Consider the following 21,237-nt stretch of genomic DNA (forward strand, 5'->3'; position numbering starts at 1 on the left):
CTCGGGAGGCTGAGGCAGGAGAATGGCGGGAACCCGGGAGGCGGAGCTTGCAGTGAGCTGAGATCTGGCCACTGCACTCCAGCCTGGGCGACAGAGCGAGACTCCGTCTCAAAAAAAAAAAAAAAAAAAAAAAAAGTATTGTAAAATATAACTCAACAAAACAATGTAAAAACCGGTAACCCCCCATGAGGCTTTCCCAAGAAATATATTCTAAAGTGTATCTTCAAAACTGTAATTTTAATTATACTTTAATTATAATTTTAATACATGATTTAAATAAAGACAGGATCTTATACCCATTCTTTCACCATTTGCTACACTTCTTTTCCTTTGAAAAGACATCATGGTCATCTTTCTAAGTATCAAATACAAATGTACCTCATTTGTTAACAACTACATGTTGAGTGGAGTAAACATACCTTCCTTAATAAATCCCCTCCTGACAGGACCCTTGAACTAATTTTTTTTTTCCCGACTATAAACAATGCTGAAAAGAACATCCTCTGCTCACTTGGGCCTGTACCTCCATAGGATAAACTGAACTGGAAATGGAATTACATGATTACAGGGAATGCATTAATAGATATCGCCAAGGTAAAACTGCCCACCTCTCAAAGACTTTAGTTACACTCACAACACCTGATTACAGAACACCTGTCCTCTTCTCCTTTGAGGACAACTAAAATGATGAAGTTTATTTTGTTTTCCAGCCTGATGTTGGGGGAAATATGATTTTAATGGCAACTCTGATCATCAGTGAGACAAAAACCTTGTTGAGCTTACTGACCATTTGAATTTCTCTACTGTGAAGATCAAACTAATCACAACCAATCCATCCACCTTTCTACCAGTGTTTCAGCAATGCTCGTAAGACAAAGCAAAATCCACTTCTGGGCAGCACAGCAGTAGGAATGAATAGAAAGAATTACAAATTTAAGTGAAACTCAAGTTGTATGCCAAAAATAACATTCCTAAAGGGCACTCAGGCAAAAGTGATGAGAAAATACTATTAAAAAGGACATCTTTTGCCTCAATTAGTCACACAGTAGACAACATAAGCTGATGACCTGAGACACCTCAGCCTGCCAAATTCCATTTCATTCACAAACATTAACCTACCCTGCTTTAAGAGAAGGGCTCCCCCAAAAAGTAATTGTGCTTGCAGAAAAGCGTCAAAGTGTATACTGTTTTGGGGGGTATGCAGACCTGGGTAGGTGGTAGACTGAGGCTAACTGACAAGGCCAGGATAGGGAAGCAGTGAAGTAGTTCAAGGCACAAACTAGAGCCAAACCACTAAGTCTAGTCTTTGCCTCAGGGTCTGCCTCGACCTGTGATGACAACAATACTTGCCTCCCACAGGGGATGGGAAAAGTGAGAAATGTCATGAATGGTGTGGCCCGTGGTCACTTCACCATGATCCACTACCAGTACTGGGTCACTCTGCTCCAGCTCTCCAAAGGCATCAAGATGCAACCGCGAGGAGCCCCGCCTCCTCCCCGACCTGCCCATCTCCTACACCCTCCAGCCCTGCCCCACACTGGTCTAGTAACTGGCGTTCCACATTCCTCCAACGTGCTCAACACAGTCCTGCCCCTGTGCTTTTCACCTCCTGTCCGCTCCTCTTAGAAAGTTCTTCCCCAGATCGCAGCCCACAGCTTGTTTGCTCACCGCAAGTTTGAATCGACTGTCGCTCAATCAGCAAGGCCTCCCCACTACGCCAAACTGCCGCTGTGTCCCCCACTCCCCTCCCCTTGACACTCCATTTTCCTCCTTCCTTCTTGTCCACATTGGACATACTGCATATCCGCTGGTGTGCTGACTGCCTGACACCCCCACCAAAACGTGACCTCCACGAAAGCACAGGAGAACACACCCGCTTCTTCCTCATTGCAGCCCACTTCCTAGAACAGTGTCTCTAGCATGGGCAGCTGTCAGATCAATACATTTACACCACCTCCTGAAGCACCACTAAAATGAGAGTAAAGGATTTTTAAAGATACAAATCACAACAAAGAAGAATAGGACTAGAGATAAGAACATCAAAATACTGGAAGCTAGAAACCGGAAACAGACCTACAAGGGCTGAATCCCGTATCGGCAATGGGGAAGGGCAACTAGCAATATGACTGGAAGCCAGGAGACCTGAATCAAAACCAGAGGTGGCTGACAGGTTTCAAAGGAAGATCCCTAAGATGCACCCCACAACCTGCACAGTCCCTCTCCTGTCACGGCAAAAGGGCATCGCTTTTCTGTCTACAGAGAGAAGTAGAATCTTTGGACTAGAGACACCAGTTACAGAGGAGGGAAACAATTCTGCAAAGACGGAAGTAAGCTCTTCTAAGCGTACTGCTGCGCTCCTAGGCCTCTCTCCTCAGGGCCACGTAGCCAGGCAAACGGCTACCAGATATTTTTCTGGGGAATCTGAAGAAACGCAAAGAAGCTGTAAGGAAATGGCCCGGCCAGGTGCCTCTGCAGTGAAGGCCACAGTCAGCAAGCCACAGACACAGGCTCAGAGGCCCTCTGGCTCAGAGCAGGCACAAGACCACCACTGCATAGCTGAGAAAAGGCTCTGACAAAAGCCAAAAACCCCAAAACAAACCAAAGCAGCCTCAATAGTGGCTTAAGGAAAATGAAACTAGGAAACAAAAAAAAAAAACAACCTCATTAATATCTTCAAACAGTTAAGAGAAGATACCATATTCATGAAACAAAAAATAGGTTATAAAATAGGAATAAAGGAAACAAGAAAAAGCTCTTAGAAATGAGAAAAACCTCAGTAGAAGGGCTGGAAGATAAACTTGAGAATAACTTCCAGAAAGAAAATGAAAAACCAAAGGGTACAAAACATCAGTTAGACAGGAGGAACGTGGTTTTCTTTTTTGAGATATATTGTACAGCATGGTGAATACAGTAAATAATAATGTCGCTTTCAAAAGAGTAAATTTCAAATGGCTTTCACAACAAAAAAAGTATTTGAAGTGATGAATTATGTTAACTTGATTTTATTATTTACAGTATTCATAAATCATAACATCGCTTTGTACCCCATAAATACGTACAAGTATAAATTGTCAATTTATGATTTATAAGATAAAAACAAAAACAAAAATCTTAGATGGGGGAGAAAAAAAAGAAAAAACTTAAGAAAATTATGAGTGCCAATCCAGAAGGTCCAAGAGTAGAAGTCTAGAAAGAGAGAGCAAATAGGAAGAAATTAAAGCAATAAATCAACAAAAATGCCCAGCATTGAAGAACAAGAGTTGCAAAGAAACAGGACCAAAAAGTAGGCAAGACATTGGATGAAAACAGTCTCCACGGGACATCATTGTTCTGGGAGTTCTGAATTTCGCAGAAAGAAAAGACTCTGAGACCAGATGCAAAGCCTTCACTCCCAGCACTTTGGGAGTCTGAGGCAGGAGAATCACTCGAGGCCAGGAGTTCAAGACCAGCCTGGGCAACATGGAGAGCTCATGTCTACAAAAAGTTTTTTAAATTATCCGGGTGTGGTGGTGCATGCCTGTAGTCCCAGGTACTTGGGAGGCTGAGGCAGGAGCATCACTCAAGCCCCAGAGATCGCAGTCGCAGTGAGCTATGACAGTGCCACTGCACTCCAGCCTGGGCAACAGAGCAAGACGCTGTGTCTCAAAAAAAACAAAAGAAAAGAAACAGAAAGAAAGAAGGAAAAAAAAGAAAGAAAAGCCTTCAGGTTTCATGGAGGAAAAGGTAGTCACATACAAAGGCTCTAAAAATGTTATGTATCAATAGAAAGAAAAAAGAATCAGAACAGCTTAAGACTTCAATAACACTGGAAGCTTAAAGACAGCGGAGCAAAATGATGTCCAAACTCCTACTCAGGATAAGAGCAGAATGAAGCACTTTCGTACATACACATTCTCAAAACTTCATCTGCCATGCACCTCTCAGGCAACTAGTGAAGGCAAGTGAGAGAGTAAAATAAAGAGAATAACATAGGTTCCAGAAAAGTAAGGCTCCAACACAAGAGGGAGTGATGAGTTTTACAAGATTCCAGGCACAGACAAGCCTGCAGCAGATTGGAGGCGCTGGAAGAGATTTATTCAAGATAAAATGATAGGAATACTAATTTTCATCAAAAGAAATCAGACAATTTCTTGAAAGATTTAGACAATTGGTTCAGAATTTGGGGTTGAATTGTAGTGATAAAATACAGAAAACTGAGCAAGCAGCAAGCAAACAAAAACAGGTAACACTTGTAATAACCCAGGAAAACACAAAGTTATCCAGAAAAGGGAAAACAATCCTATTATACCACTTCGTCCAGCTGTAAATGGCAGTATGTAGTCATAATATAAACAATCAATACTGAACTAACCAAATCAAGCATATATCACTTTGGGCAGCCATGGATCTGTTTGCACTGAGAAGGCAGAGGGTGAAAGAAAGCTAGGAACTTCCTACCTATTCTTAGTGTCAAGCGAAGAGACATCACATGAAACAGGGGTGGGGGGACACAAATATAGATGTCAAGCAAATACACTCTTCAGAGTTGGAGGCAAAGATCAAGGAAATCTACTAAGGCTAAAGTAGATACTCTGCAGGGGAGGAAACACGATTAGGGGAAGGACGTTGGCACTTCTTCCTTACAAGCCTTTCTAGGATTATCTGACTCTATAAATTACATGAAGACGTAACCTTGATTTGAAATAAGATTAATATGAATGCTAATAAAAAGTAGTAAGGGAGAGTATGTAGTCAATTCATTGTTACCAAATTAACAGCAAGTATCAACAAGATGATTAACACAACCACATGACGTCCAGACACGTGTCAGAACAAGTGTCTGGCTCATCTTCAACGGTATTCGAGGAACTTCAGTGTGCTTGGTAAAACAATAGCCTACTAGGGATTTCACTTCTAAAATGTCTCTGACTTTAGAAATACCAAAAAATAACATGTAACTGATTTTTAAAATATACACATGAAAAAAGGTTCTTTTCATTATTTTGTTGGTTTCCAAATGTTGAATGCTGTGGTGCTTTCACAATTTAAGGGGAAAAGTATTCTGACACATTATACTGGTTGGGGTTCTCTGCTTTTCTACTTGGTGAAAAACCTTTACATGCATTTTGGACTTTGTGTCATCATAACTTGGCAACGGGGAAAGCTGTATGGTATGCTTCTTCCAGAACTTGGTTACTGCTTACCAGAAGAGGGAAAAGCTTCGTATCACCATTTGCCTATGGGATGGATGCACAATGAACGGGCCATACCAAATAAAACTACCACTTTGTACTCTAAAAAGCATGTTCTCTGCTTAGGCCCTTTCTGTAAGTTTCAGTTGGCACGCACTAATGGAGAATCCATAAGACCCATGAAGGTTCGTAAGTGATCCCAGTGGACCCAGCGCAATCATCTCAAATTCTGTTCAGGTCAGAGTATCTCATATAAAACTCACTGAAGGGCATCAAGTCCTTCAGTACACAGTCTGAGCCAAACCCTCTACCATTTGCAATGGCAAGAGTATACCAAATTCTCAACCTGTTGCCCACGTATGCCACCAACTATAAATGCCAGCCTCCTCCTTCCTAGTCTTCCTGTACACTCAACGCCACCTGGAAAAACTCTTACTCGTCTTTTACCAGTTCAAGGACCACATTCTATAGGAAGACTTTCCAACAGATAATCACAGCTTGTTTCCTACGTCCACACCTTATATGTTTCTATCATCAAACTTATGACACTTTAATGTAATTACTCTTCTACAAATGAGTTTCTCACACTAGACCACAAGCTGCTTGAGGAAAAGAAAAATCTATACCCTTTTTTGTTGGTTTTTTGAGACGCAGTCTCACTCTGTCGTCCAGGCTAGAGTGCAGTGGTACAATCTCGGCTCACTGCAACCTCTGCCTCCTGGGTTCAAGAGGTTCTCGTGCCTCAGCCTCTTGAGTAGCTGGGATTACAGGCGCGCGCCACCATGCCCAGCTAATTTTTGTATTCTTAGTAGAGACGGGGTTTCACCATGTTCATCAGGCTGGTCTCGAACTCCTGACCTCAAGTGTCCACCCGCCTTGACCCCCCAAAGTGCTGGGATTACAAGCGTGAGCCACTGTGCCCAGCCGAAAAGTCTATATCCTCTTAACCTCTGTATCTGCAGAACCCTTAACCTTACACAGCAATTTCCAGCAAATATTTTTTTGAATTGAAATGAAGAAGTGAGGCCATGAGGCTGAAGTTAGACAACTGGAAGGCCAAAACAACAAAACCTGGAAAAATACTTAATTACTCAAGAAGAAATTCTCCCACCAGGCCACTGAGAAGTTAGCTTTGCCCACTACAGAGGACACTGTGACAGGGATTGGATTAAGCCAAGTGGCGCTGAGGGACGGGACATAGGTCAACTACGTCTTAGAGGTACTCTCCTTACACTCAATGCACTTTTACCCCAATGACGTTAATTTGACTCATGATAAGATGAGCTAAGTCCCTTAAACAGTGCTTGGTATCAAGCAAAACTAATGGTAGTAACAGGAAAGTTTAATCCTCATGATGAATTATTTAACGGGGTTTCAAATGCTGTCCCTGAGACTTGAGGCAGTATAGGCTCCAGCTCCATTTTCTCCAAGTCTAAAACTCTTGATAGGTTGATGTTTCAGACCCAGAGATTCGGCAATTCAAACGACGGAAAGAATTCTTACCCAAACACTTTTTCAACTATTTTTAAATACTGTTGCCAAGTATCCTAATATCATGTGTACTTAATGAATTTAGCCTAGGGATACTTTTAGCTGTCCAAAAATCAAAATGTAAACCTAAGCACTACGTTTCATCCAGTGTTTCAGCATCCCAGATTTGCTTCCCTAAATGAACATTAAGCTTATTATGCAATGTGCCGCTACTAGGAGCCTTAGACAAAATCCTAATTGTGACTTAACCTATCTTAATAGGGTTTTAAGGAAGTTACCTGCTAAGAAAGTGACTGATTATCCTTAAGCAGACACCAAATAAATGTGAAGTCACTGCTTGAGGGCTTAGGGTATAGGGTAGCTATGAATCTGAGAACATAAAACGCAAAACTGAGGGGCAAATCGTCATGTTCCTGAAGATTACGACTCATCCATCTTCCTTCAGACGTTTCATTTGACCACAAGCACTGTTTAATAAGCAAAGTCCAAGTCGACTTCTTTCGATTTTACATGGCGTCCAAACACCATGTCAAGTCTGACCCTCTCATTTTCTAAGTCGAATGGAGAGGATATGTAGCAGCTAGCCCTGAGCACCTAATCACTTTTCAAAGGAGCTACGCACAAAAATACCCTAGCAACATGCCACGGTGTCAGAAAGGCTCAGGTTCCCAACACCATGCGGGGCAGCCATTAGGAACTCAGGAAGTGCTTCCTCTAAGCAGGGGAAACCTAGGAAGGCTTCCTGAACGAGGGGTATTTGCGCCGAGCCTTGACGTGAGTCTCGGACAGTGGCAGTGCCTCCAGGCCACGCGGGAGGGAGGGAAGGACACCCCGGGCCGGGGCACAACCCGCGGGCCGGAGCCGCCCGCGCCCATCCCGCTCAGGCCGCAGCCAGGCACGGCACCCTCCCGTCCCCGAGCCACGTCGCTGCTCGTGGGCTTGCGGGGCACTCCCCAGGTCTCACCTCGGGCCCCACACCAGAAGGAGAAAGCTAGGGGCCGCGCCAGCTCCGCCCTCCCCCGCGGGGCGGCGGGCCCCAGCCCGGGCACAGGAAGGCCACGTCCCCGGGGAGGGACGCCCGACTCGATGGTCTGCTCAGGGCCCGTCGGCCCCACGTGACGTGCGCGCAGCCAATCCCGGAGAGGCCCCGCGATCATCGAGACGGCGGCGGTGGTGGGCTAGACCAGTTTCGCGTGGCCGCTCGCCGTCCCCCGCCCAGTCGTCCTCGGCGCCCCAGCTCGGTGCTGCCGCCATCTTCCTGGAGGACAGGAGCAGAGGCGAAGGCTCCCCCTCCCCGTGATCGCTCCGCACTCCCGCCACCACCTGCCCTCCCCCGACCGCCTCTCTCCTCCTCAGTGGGCACCTGTCTCCTTGTAACAAACGGCCTTCCCCCGACTCCAGTTACCCACCGCAAGGCGAAGATTCTCATTACCTGTTCCACTCTTATTAGCATAAGAAAACCGAGCTCATAAGGTAGGAACTGTGGCGAAACAGGGACAAGCCGCCATCTTGGTAAAGGAGAAGAGGCTACGCTTGACCTCCCCCCCACCCCCAGCCTCTATATGGCCAACCGCCGTGGGAGGAGCACGGCGCTTGCGCAGAGGCGGACAACGCGAACGAGTCTGGGCTTGCGCACTCGGAAGCCGGCCGCATGGGGGAGGGGAAGAAGGCTGAGCCAGGAAGGAGTTGGCAAAGGGGCGGGGTGACGCGGTGACGCAATCCGCCTGCGCGCTGGGCGGGACGGGGTGTGAGCCGGCCGCGGGCTCTGGGCGGGTCCGCGGTGCGGTCGGTCGGTTCCTATTCTCGGGCTGTTTGGCGGGTGAGTGTCTCGCCAGTGTACGCCGCCGTGGCGGGGGCACAAGTTGCGGGCCGGCCCTCCCGAGGAGGTGCGGAGGACGCCCCGCTCGTCCCATACCCTCCGGGGGTGGTCGGCCCGCCCTGGGGTGCCGGCGGGGCGGGGTGGGGGAGGGGCGGCCGGGCCCGGGCTCTTCGGCCCCTATCGTGGGCTTCGCTGTCCCGGGCGGTCCTAGTGCCGGTGACAGTGGCTCCGACACGGGCAGGGCCGGGCGCGGGAGTGGGGATTCCGGTGACCCCCTGGCGACCCTAAGGGAATTCCACTGCGCGGTCGTCGGTTCTGGGCCTCGGGGCGTCGAGTGCCGCCGAGGTCGGGAGGTTTGGTGCTTGGAGGGAGGATACAGGTTTAGACCAGAGGAACACTTAGCGCTTGTGTGGCCATCTTGTCTTTCTAACGGTGCCATTTCCTCCCGGAGGCGTGGAGGACTGGCCAGCTCCCAAACCTCCAAGCCCATCGACTGGATGCGGCGGATAAGCGGGGAGAGAGCCACTAGGCCCTGCCTGCGGGTACCTTCGGCGAGGAGAGGCGACGAAGGGCTGCACCAGCGAGGCACGGACAGGCAGCAGGGGGTAGGGAATGGGGTTGGAGGCCGCCGAGTTTGTCCGGGGAGGAGAAGCAAACCTGTGGTCTCCATAATCTCAGGGAAGTCCCAACTGTGACCTGGCCTTCGGGCCCAGATAACACCTCGTTGGTTTTTTGCGTTTTCGGTCTAATTCTTGTCGGTACCCCCAGACCCTCTGTCCACGCAAACGCATGACCCAACTGTACTGAACTACTTGTAGTTCAAACTTCCACACTTCTGGCTATGGCCCAAAAACTCTTAAATCTGGTTACCTCCCACCTTAACTGCCTTCTCCTTACCTAGTCCCTGCTTGTGGGATTCCGCCCAAATTAGATTTCCTCCAGAGAAGCTTAGGTGTTTGCCTCGTGTTCCAGATGGTGTTTGTCCACTGGACTGTTGGTACCGTGAGGGGCAGGGCACATGTTAATATTGTCACCCATACCCATTGCCTCAGTTGGTGTCTGTCGCCTAGTAGATTCTCAAGTACTTTTCGAATGACTTAAATCGCAGTGCTTGGCGATATATTTAGTGTTTCAAAATAGTTTTGCCGTCATAAAGAAAAATATGATGGTGTAGGGGTCATGAAAGCTGATTCTTGATACTTCTGATTTGAGCTTCATTGTTTTCACTGATTTTTTGATAGCTCCCATTAGTGGATTCTTGGCACCACCCAGCATCCTAACTCACGATGTGTACTGTTATGTCTCATTTTGGCATTGATCTCATTAGCTTTAAAGGTTGTCCTGATTTTTTTTCCCCGACTTCCACCTTGATGTCTCTCACCAGTGCCACAGCCCAGAATAAAGAACAAGAGCGTTTTAATTAGACTAGATTTACATTCTGACTGACTTTTAAACTACCAGTGTGACCTAGGGAAAGGGGCCCGGGTTTCCCTCTATCATTCATAAATGTAACTCAGGGCCCCTTTTTATTCCCAATACCAGCATACAGAAACTGCTGTAAAAGAAAAAGTTGTGGGTTTTTGTTGCTGTTGTTTTGTTTTGTGTGTGTGTGTGTGCGCGTGTGTGTGCGCGCGCGTGTGGAGGAAAGGGAACACCGAAACTCATTTGGCAGCAGAATTGAGGTGAGGCCATTTGTATAGTCTATTCTGTTAGTGGTCATACATGCCACTTATCCCTGTCCCAGTCCCTGTTAGGAGTGTTATGTAATTATGCTGAACGTGGACCTTCCCCAAACCCAAAGAATCCAGATGCTTTGAATAAGAGATCATGGACCTTTCGAGTTCTACATGGCAGGATGTTCTTCATCTTGTATCTTTTGTTTTGGGAAAAGTGGTTTTTTATATGTATTGGGATGCGCGTCTTCTGTGGAAGAAATAAGCTGTGGGTCAAGATTAAAGAACTTTAAACAACTTCTGGCATGTGGAATAAACACGATCTGAAGAAATAAAATTTTCATATGACTACATTTTTGATCCAATTTGCACCCAGTGTTTAAGTTAATCACAGTGGTTGGCAGTTTGTGTTGCTGGATCAAGGCTTTCTCACTGAAAACCATGTGCTTCAAAGGTTCATTATTCGTCTTTCACCTTCCATTTCACTTTAGTTAATGAATTATGAGAGAAAACATTGTGGATCCAAGTTACGTTTCTGAAAAAAACAGATAGCAGGAGAAACTTGGTGAAGTCAAAGCAAAGTTGAAATGTCAGTTTAAGACAAATGGTTTCTCCATTTTCCCATATGTGTGCACAGGGTTCAGTGAGGCTGAGGGGGTTCTGTGGAGGTGTGGGAGAGGTCCTCTATGGTATTTTTATGTTGCACTGTGTGGGTTTGAAATCAGATGCATGTAATAGGTAGTAAGGCAAGTGCCTGATCTTTTCTATCCTCAGAATTGGCATTTAATCCTTCCATGTGAACTTGAAGCTCATTTTATCCAATCGTTTAAGAAAAAAGCCACACCATTAGGGATTCCAGTTAGAAATGGACTAAATAATATGCTGATTTGGGGAAAATAAAAGTGATTTGATTTATGTAGGACCTGTTTTCTAGTTTGGTCCCTACTTGTTTGGATTTTTAAAAACTCTGTTGTAAATGATGTGCCCCCTTTTCTATTCCTTGATATTCATTGCTGGTACTTGACTTACTTGAGGTCTTATATTCAACTACCTTACTAAATTATCTTATTCTAGAATTTTTTTAACCAGAATATTTGTATTTTCTTTTTTTTTTTTTTTGAGACGGAGTCTTGCTCTCACCAGGCTGGTGCAGTGGTGTGATCTCAGCTCACTGCAAGCTCCACCTCCCGGGTTCAGGCGATTCTGCCTCAGCCTCCCAAGTAGCTGGGACTACAGGCCTGCGCCACCACACCTGGCTAATTTTTGTGTTTTTAGTAGAGATGGGGTTTCACCATGTTGGCCAGGATGGTCTCAATCTCTTGACCTCGTGATCTGCCCCCCTCGGCCTCCCAAAGTACTGGGATTACAGGCATGAGTTACCGCGCCCAGCCGAGTATTTGTATTTTCTGTGTATTCAGTCCAATCAGCAAAAAAGTGTTTTGTTTTCATTTTCTTGTTTCATTATATTCAGTAAACTCACCAAGGTAGTAGTAAATAATCATGGTGAAATTGCAGTGTCTACATCTTACCTGGATCTTGATTCACATGAGAAAAAATGAGAGAATGGGGAATATGAATACTGATTGGATATTTGATTGCATTAAGGAACTAGCTATGGGTGATGGTTTGTCATTTTTAGGAGCCCTTATTTTTAGATATGCATAGTGGAATATAAATGAAATGTTGTATCTCGTATTTGCTTCATAATCATCCAGGCAGTGGCAGTGATGATTGTGGAAATAGATGAAACATTATTGATCTTGAGTTGCTAATTGTTGAAGCTGGATAATGGACAGCACATGAGGGTTTTGTTCGCTTTTTGTATAGGTCTTCATGTAAAAGTTTTCATGTAAGTGTTTTAAAATAATTATGGAAAGGCATTCCTGCCTAATTATCGGTTGTCATTTAAATAGATTTAATTTTCTATTGTTAGAGAATAGCATTTGCCATTGGTTTTCAGAAATATTCTGATTAGATTTAAGCAGTTTTCCTTTTTTTCTTTTTTTGAGACAGTCTCACTCTGTCACCCAGACTGGAATGCAGGAGCACCGTCTCGGCTCACTACAGCCTTCACCTCCTGGGCTCAAGGGATCCTCCCACCTTAGTCTCCCACTTAGTTGGGACTACAGGTGCCCGCCACCACACCCAGCTAATTTTTTTGTATTTTTTGTAGAGACACTGTTTCACCACATTGCCCAGGCTGGTCTTGAACTCCTGAGCTCGAGCGCTTCTCCTGCCTCAGCTTCCCAAAGTGCTGGTATTACAGGCGTGAGCCACCACACTTTGCCAGAAGTTTTCTTAGTGTTTTCATTACGTTTGGTTGCTGAATTTTATATGTCTCATCAGCATCTATTAATGCATGGTTTTTTTTTTCCCAGTATTGTGTTGTTGGATTAATATTGATAGATGCTTTTGGTACATTCCTGCAATCTAATTGCTAGCAAATATTTTACTCAGGATTTTAGCATTTTTATTTGTGAGTGAGATTGACCTATGGTGTTCGTTCATTCCTTTGTTCCTTTCTTATGTCTCCGTCTGGGTTGGTTACTGAAACTGTGCTGTCTTCATAGAACAAACGGTTTTCCCTTTTTTCAGTAGAGGCTTGGAATAGTTAAATGACTTTGGTCTTGTCCAAGGTTAAATGGAGTTCAACTCTAACGTCAAAGTTCAACTCTAACGTCAAAGTTCAACTCTAACGTCAAGTCTTGGTCTTTTTCACTGGTATCTTTAATCAGCTGCTCAGTGATACTCGTTTCCTGCAGATTTTCCAGTTTTTGGTTCTGTGTTGGTAATTTACGGTGCCCTTTTTTTACATTTTCAGATTTGTGGCCATTTTGCTACATGTGGACTCCTCTGTCATTATTTTAGCTCTTTTCTATATTTGCTATTTTTTCCTTAATTGGGCTTGTGAGGAATTTGTTTTAGAAAACCAGCTTTTGAGGCCGGGCATGATGGCTCCCGCCTGTAATCCCAGCACTTTGGGAAACCAGGATGGGTGGATCACCTAAGGTCAGGAGGTTTCACCTGGCTAACATGGTAAAACCCCATCTCTACTAAAAACATAAAAATTAGTTGGGTGTGGTGGCGGACACCTATAATCCCAGCTGTTCCGGAGGCTGAGGCAGGAGAATTGCGTGAATCCGGGAGGCAGAGGTTGTAGTGAGCTGAGATCGCGCCAGTGCACTCCAGCCTGGGCGACAAGAATGAAACTCCATCTCCAAAAAACAAAAAGAAAACCAACTTTTGGATTTGTTTACTTTTCTTTTTTCCCGGCTCATAATTCATTTTTTCTCTTTATTGATTTCCTGTTGTATCTTGTAAGTTTTGCTTTTATCTTCCTTCCATTGCTTTCTAGAGATTGCTTGTGGCTTTGCTTTTGTTACTCTCCTTGATCCCAGGGATATCCAGTAATGTTACAAATTACTGGGAGTTACTTTTCATCTTTTTCCCCCCAATTTAAGCAGATCATTATTTGAGAACATTGACTGTAAAAATGTTTTTCAAATTTTGGTTAGGCTTTTTTTTTTATGGTAGATATATGACTTTAAACATCTTTTAAGGTATTGATTCAAGTTTCTCTGTGTCTGCTAAATCAGATTTATTTGTTGTAGTACTCAATTCTTCTCTGTCCTTGCACATACTGTGTTTACTGAATCTGTCCAGTTCTCGGAGAACTATTAAAGTTTCTCACTTGAATTGTGTTTTTCTTAAGTTAACTTTGTATTTTTCCTAGTCCTTGCTTTATGTGTTTATCTACAGTGATTATTTGAACATATAGGCTTATGAATATTGTATCTTCCCTATAAATTGTTGCTTTTATCATTATAACTTGTTATCCCTGTTATTCTGCTTATTTTTACTCTGATTCCCACCTTGGCTGATAATAGTGTTGTGGCTCCTCCATGTTTGTACTAGCCTGCTATTTTTTACCTTGTCCCTTTATTTTCAGCCTTTCTTTGTTCCTTTGTTTTAAGCATATACCTTATAGCTGGACTATTTTTTTGTTTTTTTAGGCCAATCTGTCTCCTCCTTTAAGCAGATAATTTGGTTATTTCACATTTGTACTGATGACTGATGTTCTTGAATTTTGTCCCCATTGTGTTGATTTAGGATTACTTCTGATTTTGTTTCTTCTTGTTCCTTTTCTGTATTTTTGCTGGTTTGATGAAGTTGCTATTTCCTCCATATTTTTCTCTTAATTTGTTATTTTAACAATTAATTTTTTTAACTTTCATAATCAGATACTTACCTGTATATTATTTGAAAACAAGATGCCAACTCCTTCTGCCAAAACTGTCTATATTCCATCTGATCGTTCTGTTTCCCTTTAGGAAGTTCTACTCCACACTCACACTTGCCCTCAATTCTTAGGTTTTGCTGAGGTTAAAGGCTCCTGAATCTTTCTGCTACCATCCTTCGGTTAACCAAGCCAAATAACACTGGGGATGCAGGGATCTCATTTCTTCCAAGGTAGTTGGGAACATTTCCAGTCAAAGGGGAAACAGAGTACACAGTATTCAGGAAGTTAAGATTTGGGGGAGGGGAATCGAGAGGCAAAGTGAGAGAAGCTTTTTAATAAGTTTCTGAGCTCCAGAGGGAATAAAATTTGACAGCAGTCCTCTTTCTTGGTGGTGTTACTGAAAGTGAGCCGACAGACTCCATGCTTTCCAAAGCTTCAGGGTTTCTAACATTTGTATAAAAATTCCACTATCTCTGGCCGGGCGCGGTGGCTCACACCTGCAATCCCAGCACTATGGGAGGCCAAGGCAGGCAGATCACGAGGTCAGGAGATCGAGACCATCCTGGCTAACACGGTGAAACCCTGTCTCTACTAAAAATACAAAAAAAAAAAAAAAATTAGCCAGACGCATCTCAAAAAGAAAAAAAAAATTCCACGTATCTTTAAAACTACTGTCACATTTCTCAAACACTCAGATGCCTTCAGTCCTATTTCCTTTCCTCATAAATGTAGTTCACGTTGCTCCCTGTACCCCAGTGTCAAATTCTAGTTCTCAGGTAGCTCTAGGAAACTCAGATGGGTGGCAAACATGTTCATGTTACAGTCTGTATGTAATGGCGTCCCTTACTCCTTGAAAGGTTTCAAAGAGAGAGGGGAAATGACATAATTCCAGAGGTCAGGGAAGTGTATATCCGTGTGTATCCCATTTGTGTCCCTAGTGTCTAACATATAATCAGTACTGAAAAAAATTGGAATATTATTGAAAATATGGAATATATGTGTACATGTATAGATACAGTTGTTTTTATCAACTTAAAATTCTTTTTAATTTTTTAATTTTTTTGTAGAGGTAGGGTTTTGCTATGTTGCCCAGACTGGTATTGAATTTCTGGCTTCAAGCAATCCTGCCTCTGCTACCCAGAGTGCTGGGATTACAGGCATGAGCCACTGCACCCAGCCACCATCTAATTTTTTTTTTTTTTTTTAAATATGGAGTCTCACTCTGTCGCCCAGGTTGGAGTGCAGTGGCATGATCTCAGCTCACTGCAACCTCTGCCTCCCAGGTTCAAGTGATTCTCCTGTCTCAGCCTCCTGAGTAGCTGGGATCACAAGCACATGCCGCCGCGCCTGGCTGAATCAATATGTTTAGTAGAGATGGGGTTTCACCATGTTGGCCAGGCTGATCTCGAACTCCTGACTTCAAGTGGTCTGCCTACCTTGGCCTCCCAAAGTGCTGGAATTACAGGCGAGAGCGCCACACCTAGCCTATTTTTTTAAATCGAATTTAACCCTTGTAATGATAGATGCTTGTCTTATTCCTAGGGAAATAATTGAAGTAATTGAGATGCTGTCACCTAAAATAATCAAAAGGCTCCTGATTCAGTTAAAAGAATTCATTTAAGTACAAAGTATAAGCAGAGCTACACCAAAGAATGGTGATTAGTGCTCCCAGGGTGGGGTAAAATGAGGATTGTTTATATAGGCAAAATGAAGGTGCCAAACAGAATTACAACATTTTCTGTACTAAGGCTCATTTAAAGTTACAAATTTGATTGGCTACTATTGATTACACTTGAAGGGATTTGTTTAACTTCCTTTTGTAAAGAAGTAACAGTCATAAGGATCTCTTATCTCCCAGTCGTTTAGTCTAGGTTTGAATAAAGAATAGGGAGTCTGGTTAATGTGTACATCTAAACACAAAAGTCAGAAAGAATGAAAGTAGTAATATCACACGAGCCCGCTGTCAGCGCCTAACTTTTCCCTTTGGCAAAATAAATTTGGAAGGTTCTGAAATTGTATTTTATTTTTACATTGCCTATGTGTAAGTGTTTTTACAGGTCAGTTCATTCTGTTAAATATACGTGTGTATACATGCATACTATGTATGTGCGTTTATGTGTGTCTGTGTGTTTTTCTTTTTAACAGACGAAGCTTCACAAAAGATGTCTAAGGTAAGATCATGCTTCATGTATCTACAGCATAAGGAGAAATTGCTTTATGTTTTCAGACTGTTGGATTTATACGATTCATTATTTTTAATACAACTGATGTATTTGATTCAGTAAGACAAAGAGTTCTAATTTAGTTGTCTTTTTTTAATTATTATAATTTCTTTTTTTTTTTCTTTGAGACGGAGTCTCGCTCTGTCACCCAGGCTGGAGTGCAGTGGCGCGATCTCGGCTCACTGCAAGCTTCTCCTCCCGGGTTTACACCATTCTCCTGCCTCAGCCTCCCGAGTAGCTGGGACTACAGGCGCCCGCCACCTCGCCTGGCTAGTTTTTTGTGTTTTTTTTTTTTTAGTACAGACAGGGTTTCAGCGTGTTAGCCAGGATGGTCTTGATCTCCTGACCTCGTGATCTGCCCATCTCGGCCTCCCAAAGTGCTGGGATTACAGGCTTGAGCCACCGCACCCGGCCTCATTATTATTATTTTTTAAGACGGGAGTCTTGCTCTGTCACCAGGCTGGAGTGCAGTGGCATGATGTCAACTCACTGCAACTTCAGCCTCCTATGTTCAAGTGATTCCCCTGGCTCAGCCTCCAGCCTCTGGAGTAGCTGGGACTGCAGACACTTGCCACCACGCTGGCTAATTTTTTGTATTTTAGTAGATATGGGGTTTCACTATGTTGACCAGGGTGGTCTTGATCTCTTGACCTCGTGATCCACCTGCCCTGGCCTCCCAAAGTGTTGGGATTATAGGCGTGAGCCACCGCGCTCGGCCTGGTTGTCATCTTGAAAGCTTGGAGCTTTCTCTTTTTTTTCAGGCTTCTACTTTTTTTTTTTTTTTTTCACACACATCAGTAACAGTCCTTTTAGCCCCCTTAGTACATTCCCAGCAGACCAAATAATTTAGAATTCTAATAATTTATTATGATGAAATTGATGGGGCTCTTAGACTTGATAAATTGGTTTAAATCAGCCCTTACAAGTTAGTTCAGAGAGAAATTAGTTCTAAAGAACATGCTGAGAAAAGCAGAACTTGTGGTTAACGTTGCAAGATTATTATTTCTCTGGTTTTTTATCTTTGAGTCCTATGGGTGTTCATTACTATCCAATGCAAAATCATCATACCAGTTTTTGCATTTTATACCAGTGTTAGCGTGGAACACGGATAAGCAAAAAAAAAAAAAAAAAAGTCATTTTTTCACCACTCAGAAATAACCACTGTTAATATGCTACATATATTCTTTTTCACCCGTGTGTGCATTTGACTATACATTTGCAAAATGTAGTCCTAAAGGAAATACTATTTTATATCTTGCCTTTTTCAATTAATTAATTGATTTTTTAAATTTCTTCTCATTCTCAGTGTGCCACTGTCTAGATTCTGGTTTTACTTCTGCTATTCTTGTCTTCTCACATCTCTGTCCTCTCTCTCATCAGATATTCTACCAAGAAATATTGATGCCTCAGTGTAGTCAGCTATGATCTTCTCATTCTGTCTGTTCTTTCTTGGTCTTTGACGCTAGATACTCAACATTCCCACCTCTAATTTGCCTGCCTCACCCTCGGTGAAACTATTCTATAGAGCTAGAATCACAGCAAGAGAGATGCCTTTTTCGTGGATACTTTTCAGAAATGCATCACAAACCTAATACCTGGGGGAAGCTATTCTTTAGCCAAGTTTGTTGAATGAAACCATTCATTCAAAGTACTGTCAGCTGTAGCAGTACTTTGTAAGCATAACTGATTTTCCTGGAACTCCATAGTCTCTCAAGTCAAAATTTGAAATTGCGTTAAGATGTATTAAGCATGTGTCTTCCATGTATGGTTAAATTCCTAAACAATACTGATTAACACAGTGTTAATTTTCAGTCAGCATATAACTAAAGAGTTACACTAGATTAGTTTTTCTTTTTTTAATGCTCCTGATTGAATACTGCTGGTTTTCTGATAGAAGTGTGACTTTCTGGAAGTGTTTGTTTATACTTTTAAAACAATTTGTGAAAACTACTGATAACCTATGTTTCACGTCTGATTATATCTTAAAAGCAACTACTAAGGTGTTTGTTTGTTTTTAATCTTGTTTAGCAACAGCCAACTCAGTTTATAAATCCAGAAACTCCTGGCTATGTTGGATTTGCAAATCTCCCCAATCAAGTTCACCGAAAATCAGTGAAAAAAGGTTTTGAGTTCACACTGATGGTGGTCGGTAAGAAATTAATTTATAGTCTCCAACTTACTAAATAAGTATCTCCCCCTTCCAATCTCTGGAGTATAATAACATGATCTGTAAAGTAAGAGGCAGAGTCAAATAACTTGGGAATTTGAACAAATATATGTATATTCATTCGAAAATTTTCCTGAGAAGCAAAATTATTTTTCTGTCCCTGCCTTATTTACATGTAGTGAGAGTTTACTCGTGTCAGCTCAGCTCCAGAGTGGCCTCCAGTGATTCGTGTCTCCTGGTATTCACAACCTTTTCTTAACCCTTCCTGCATTGAGTAGGGTTTTACCTGTGTAGCCAGCGGGACATTGTGGAAATGAAAGTGTGTGGTTTTCTAAGACTAGGTCATGAAAGACATTGTGGCCCCCACCTTGCCTTTTCCCAAATTACTCACTCTGGAGGAAGCCAGCTGCCACGTCTAGAAAACACTCAAGCAGCTTACAGGGAAGCCCACCAAGTAAGGAACCAAGGCCTGCCAATGGCTATGTAAGTGACCCATTTCAGGAATATCCTCCAGGCCAGGCATGGTGGCTCTCACCTGTAATCTTAGCACTTTGGGAGGTCAAGGCAGGCAGAGGATTAAGCTCAGGAGTTGAAGACCAGGCTGGGCAACATGGTGAAACCCTGTCTCTACAGAAAATATGAAAACTAGCCAGGCATGGTGGCATGTACCTGTAATTCCTCTCACCTGAGCCCAGGAGGTTGAGGCTGCCGTAAGCTGAGATCATGCCACTGCACTCAAGCCTCCAGCCTGGGTGACAGAATGAAACCCTGTCTCAAAAAAAAAAAAAAATCCAGGCATTTACAGTGTAACATTCACAATATCTAGTAGAAAATTGTGTGGCATCAAAGAAGCAAAACCTGAACATAATTAGGAGAAAAATCAGGCAATAGAAACAGATCCAGAAATGACAGAGACAGTAGAATGGCAAAGAAGAACTCTATTACTTAAAGGAAAACATGAATATAATAAGATAAATGAAAGATACAACAGAGAACCAAGTGGAACTTCGAAAGATTAAAATACAACCAAAATAAGAAATTTTCATCCTGACAGCACATTATACACTGCAAAAGTGAAAGGACAGTAGAAGCACAGTAAGGGAAAAGCTAGAAAAAAAAAAGAAATTGAACGTGTCCTCAATGTCCTTTGGTACCCTGTAAACAGTCTGATATATGGATTATATTCACAGAGAAGACAGGAAAACAAAAATCATGAAAAAATAATGCCTGGGAATTGTCCAATTTCAGCAAAGTTATAAATGCACAGATCCAGGAAGCTTGAAAAATAGCAGGCAAAATAAATATAAAGAAAACTATACCAGGATGCATCATAACAAGCTACCAGAAACTACTGATGAAACAACAAGCAGAAGATGTAATAGAGAAAAGCACACCAAAGCACGTAATAAGCAAATAGACCATAGATAAACAGAGTTCTTTAAAAGTAGCCGGAACAGGCCTGTTGTGGTGGCTCACGCCTGTAACCCCAGCACTCTGGGAGGCCAAGGTGGGTGGATCACTGCAGCCCTGGAGTTCAAGAGCAACATGGTGAAACCCTGTCTTTACAAAAGATAGGGAAATTAGCCGGGCTTGCTGGGGGGTGCCTGTAATCACAGCTACCTGAGAGGCTCAGGTAGGAGGATCACCTCGGCCTGAGATGTCAAGCCTGTGGTGAACTGTGATCGTGTCACTGCACTCCAGCCTGAGTGACAGAGTAAGACCCTGTCTCGAGGAAAGAAAAAAAAACAAATGTAGCCAGAACAAAGAAATTCATTACATACAGGGGATTGAAGGTAAGAGGAGTGACCACTGAATTGTCATTAGGAATAATGTAACTGGCCGGGCGTGATGGCTCACGCCTGTAATCCCAGCACTCTGGGAGGCCAAAGCGGGAGGATCACTTGAGGTCAGGAGTTCAAGACCAACCTGGCCAACACGGTGAAACCCCAGCTCTGCTAAAAATGGAAAAATCTGGGCATGGTGGTGCACGCCTGTGACCCAGCTACTTGGGAGGCTGAGGCAGGAGAATCACTTGAACCCGGGAGGCAGAGGTTGCAGTGAGCTGAGATCGCACCACAACACTTTAGCCTAGGGACAGAGCAAGACTCCATCTCAAAAACTAAGTAGAAATTGTCTGGATGCAGTGGCTCACACCTGTAATCCCAGTACCTTGGGAGGCTGAGATGGGCAGATCACCTGAAGTTTGGAGTTGGAGACCAGCCTGACGAACATGGAGAAATCCCACCTTTACTAAAAAAAAAATACTAAATTAGCTGGACGTGTTGGCACATGCCTGTAATCTCAGCTACTCGGGAGGCTGAGGCAGGAGAATCGCTTGAACCTGGGAGGTGGAAGTTACAATGAGTTGAGATTCCATCATTGCACTGCAGGCTGGGCAACAAGAGCGAAACTCCATCTCAAAACACGATGGATCAAGCCTGTAATCCCAGCCCT

At 43.4% G+C, this 21,237-nt stretch overlaps 2 protein-coding genes across 6 annotated transcripts in view; one reads left to right on the forward strand and one right to left on the reverse strand.

The window, feature by feature from the left end:
- HDLB (high density lipoprotein binding protein) overlaps nucleotides 1-8,253 on the reverse strand; it is an 88,114-nt gene extending 79,861 nt beyond the window's left edge. The window contains exon 1 of one of the 2 annotated variants that reach the window (XM_011727756.2): nucleotides 8,095-8,253. The gene's annotated coding sequence lies outside the window, so the exon portion shown is untranslated. Of the gene's footprint in view, nucleotides 1-7,626; nucleotides 7,764-8,094 lie in introns of those variants that run through there. The other variant, XM_011727758.2, reaches the window with a different exon arrangement.
- SEPTIN2 (septin 2) overlaps nucleotides 7,914-21,237 on the forward strand; it is a 36,031-nt gene continuing 22,707 nt past the window's right edge. Inside the window, exons 1-3 of one of the 4 annotated variants that reach the window (XM_024790385.2) lie at nucleotides 7,914-8,135; nucleotides 16,540-16,565; nucleotides 18,645-18,765. In XM_024790385.2, coding sequence (XP_024646153.1) covers nucleotides 16,557-16,565; nucleotides 18,645-18,765 — 130 coding nt within the window. In that variant the 5' untranslated portion in view covers nucleotides 7,914-8,135; nucleotides 16,540-16,556. Of the gene's footprint in view, nucleotides 8,136-8,358; nucleotides 8,482-8,868; nucleotides 9,067-14,604; nucleotides 14,625-16,539; nucleotides 16,566-18,644; nucleotides 18,766-21,237 lie in introns of those variants that run through there. The other 3 variants (XM_011727761.3, XM_071073779.1, XM_024790384.2) reach the window with 3 other exon arrangements.

This window comes from Macaca nemestrina, chromosome 11 (genome assembly GCF_043159975.1).
Source record: "Macaca nemestrina isolate mMacNem1 chromosome 11, mMacNem.hap1, whole genome shotgun sequence".
NCBI lineage: Eukaryota > Metazoa > Chordata > Mammalia > Primates > Cercopithecidae > Macaca > Macaca nemestrina.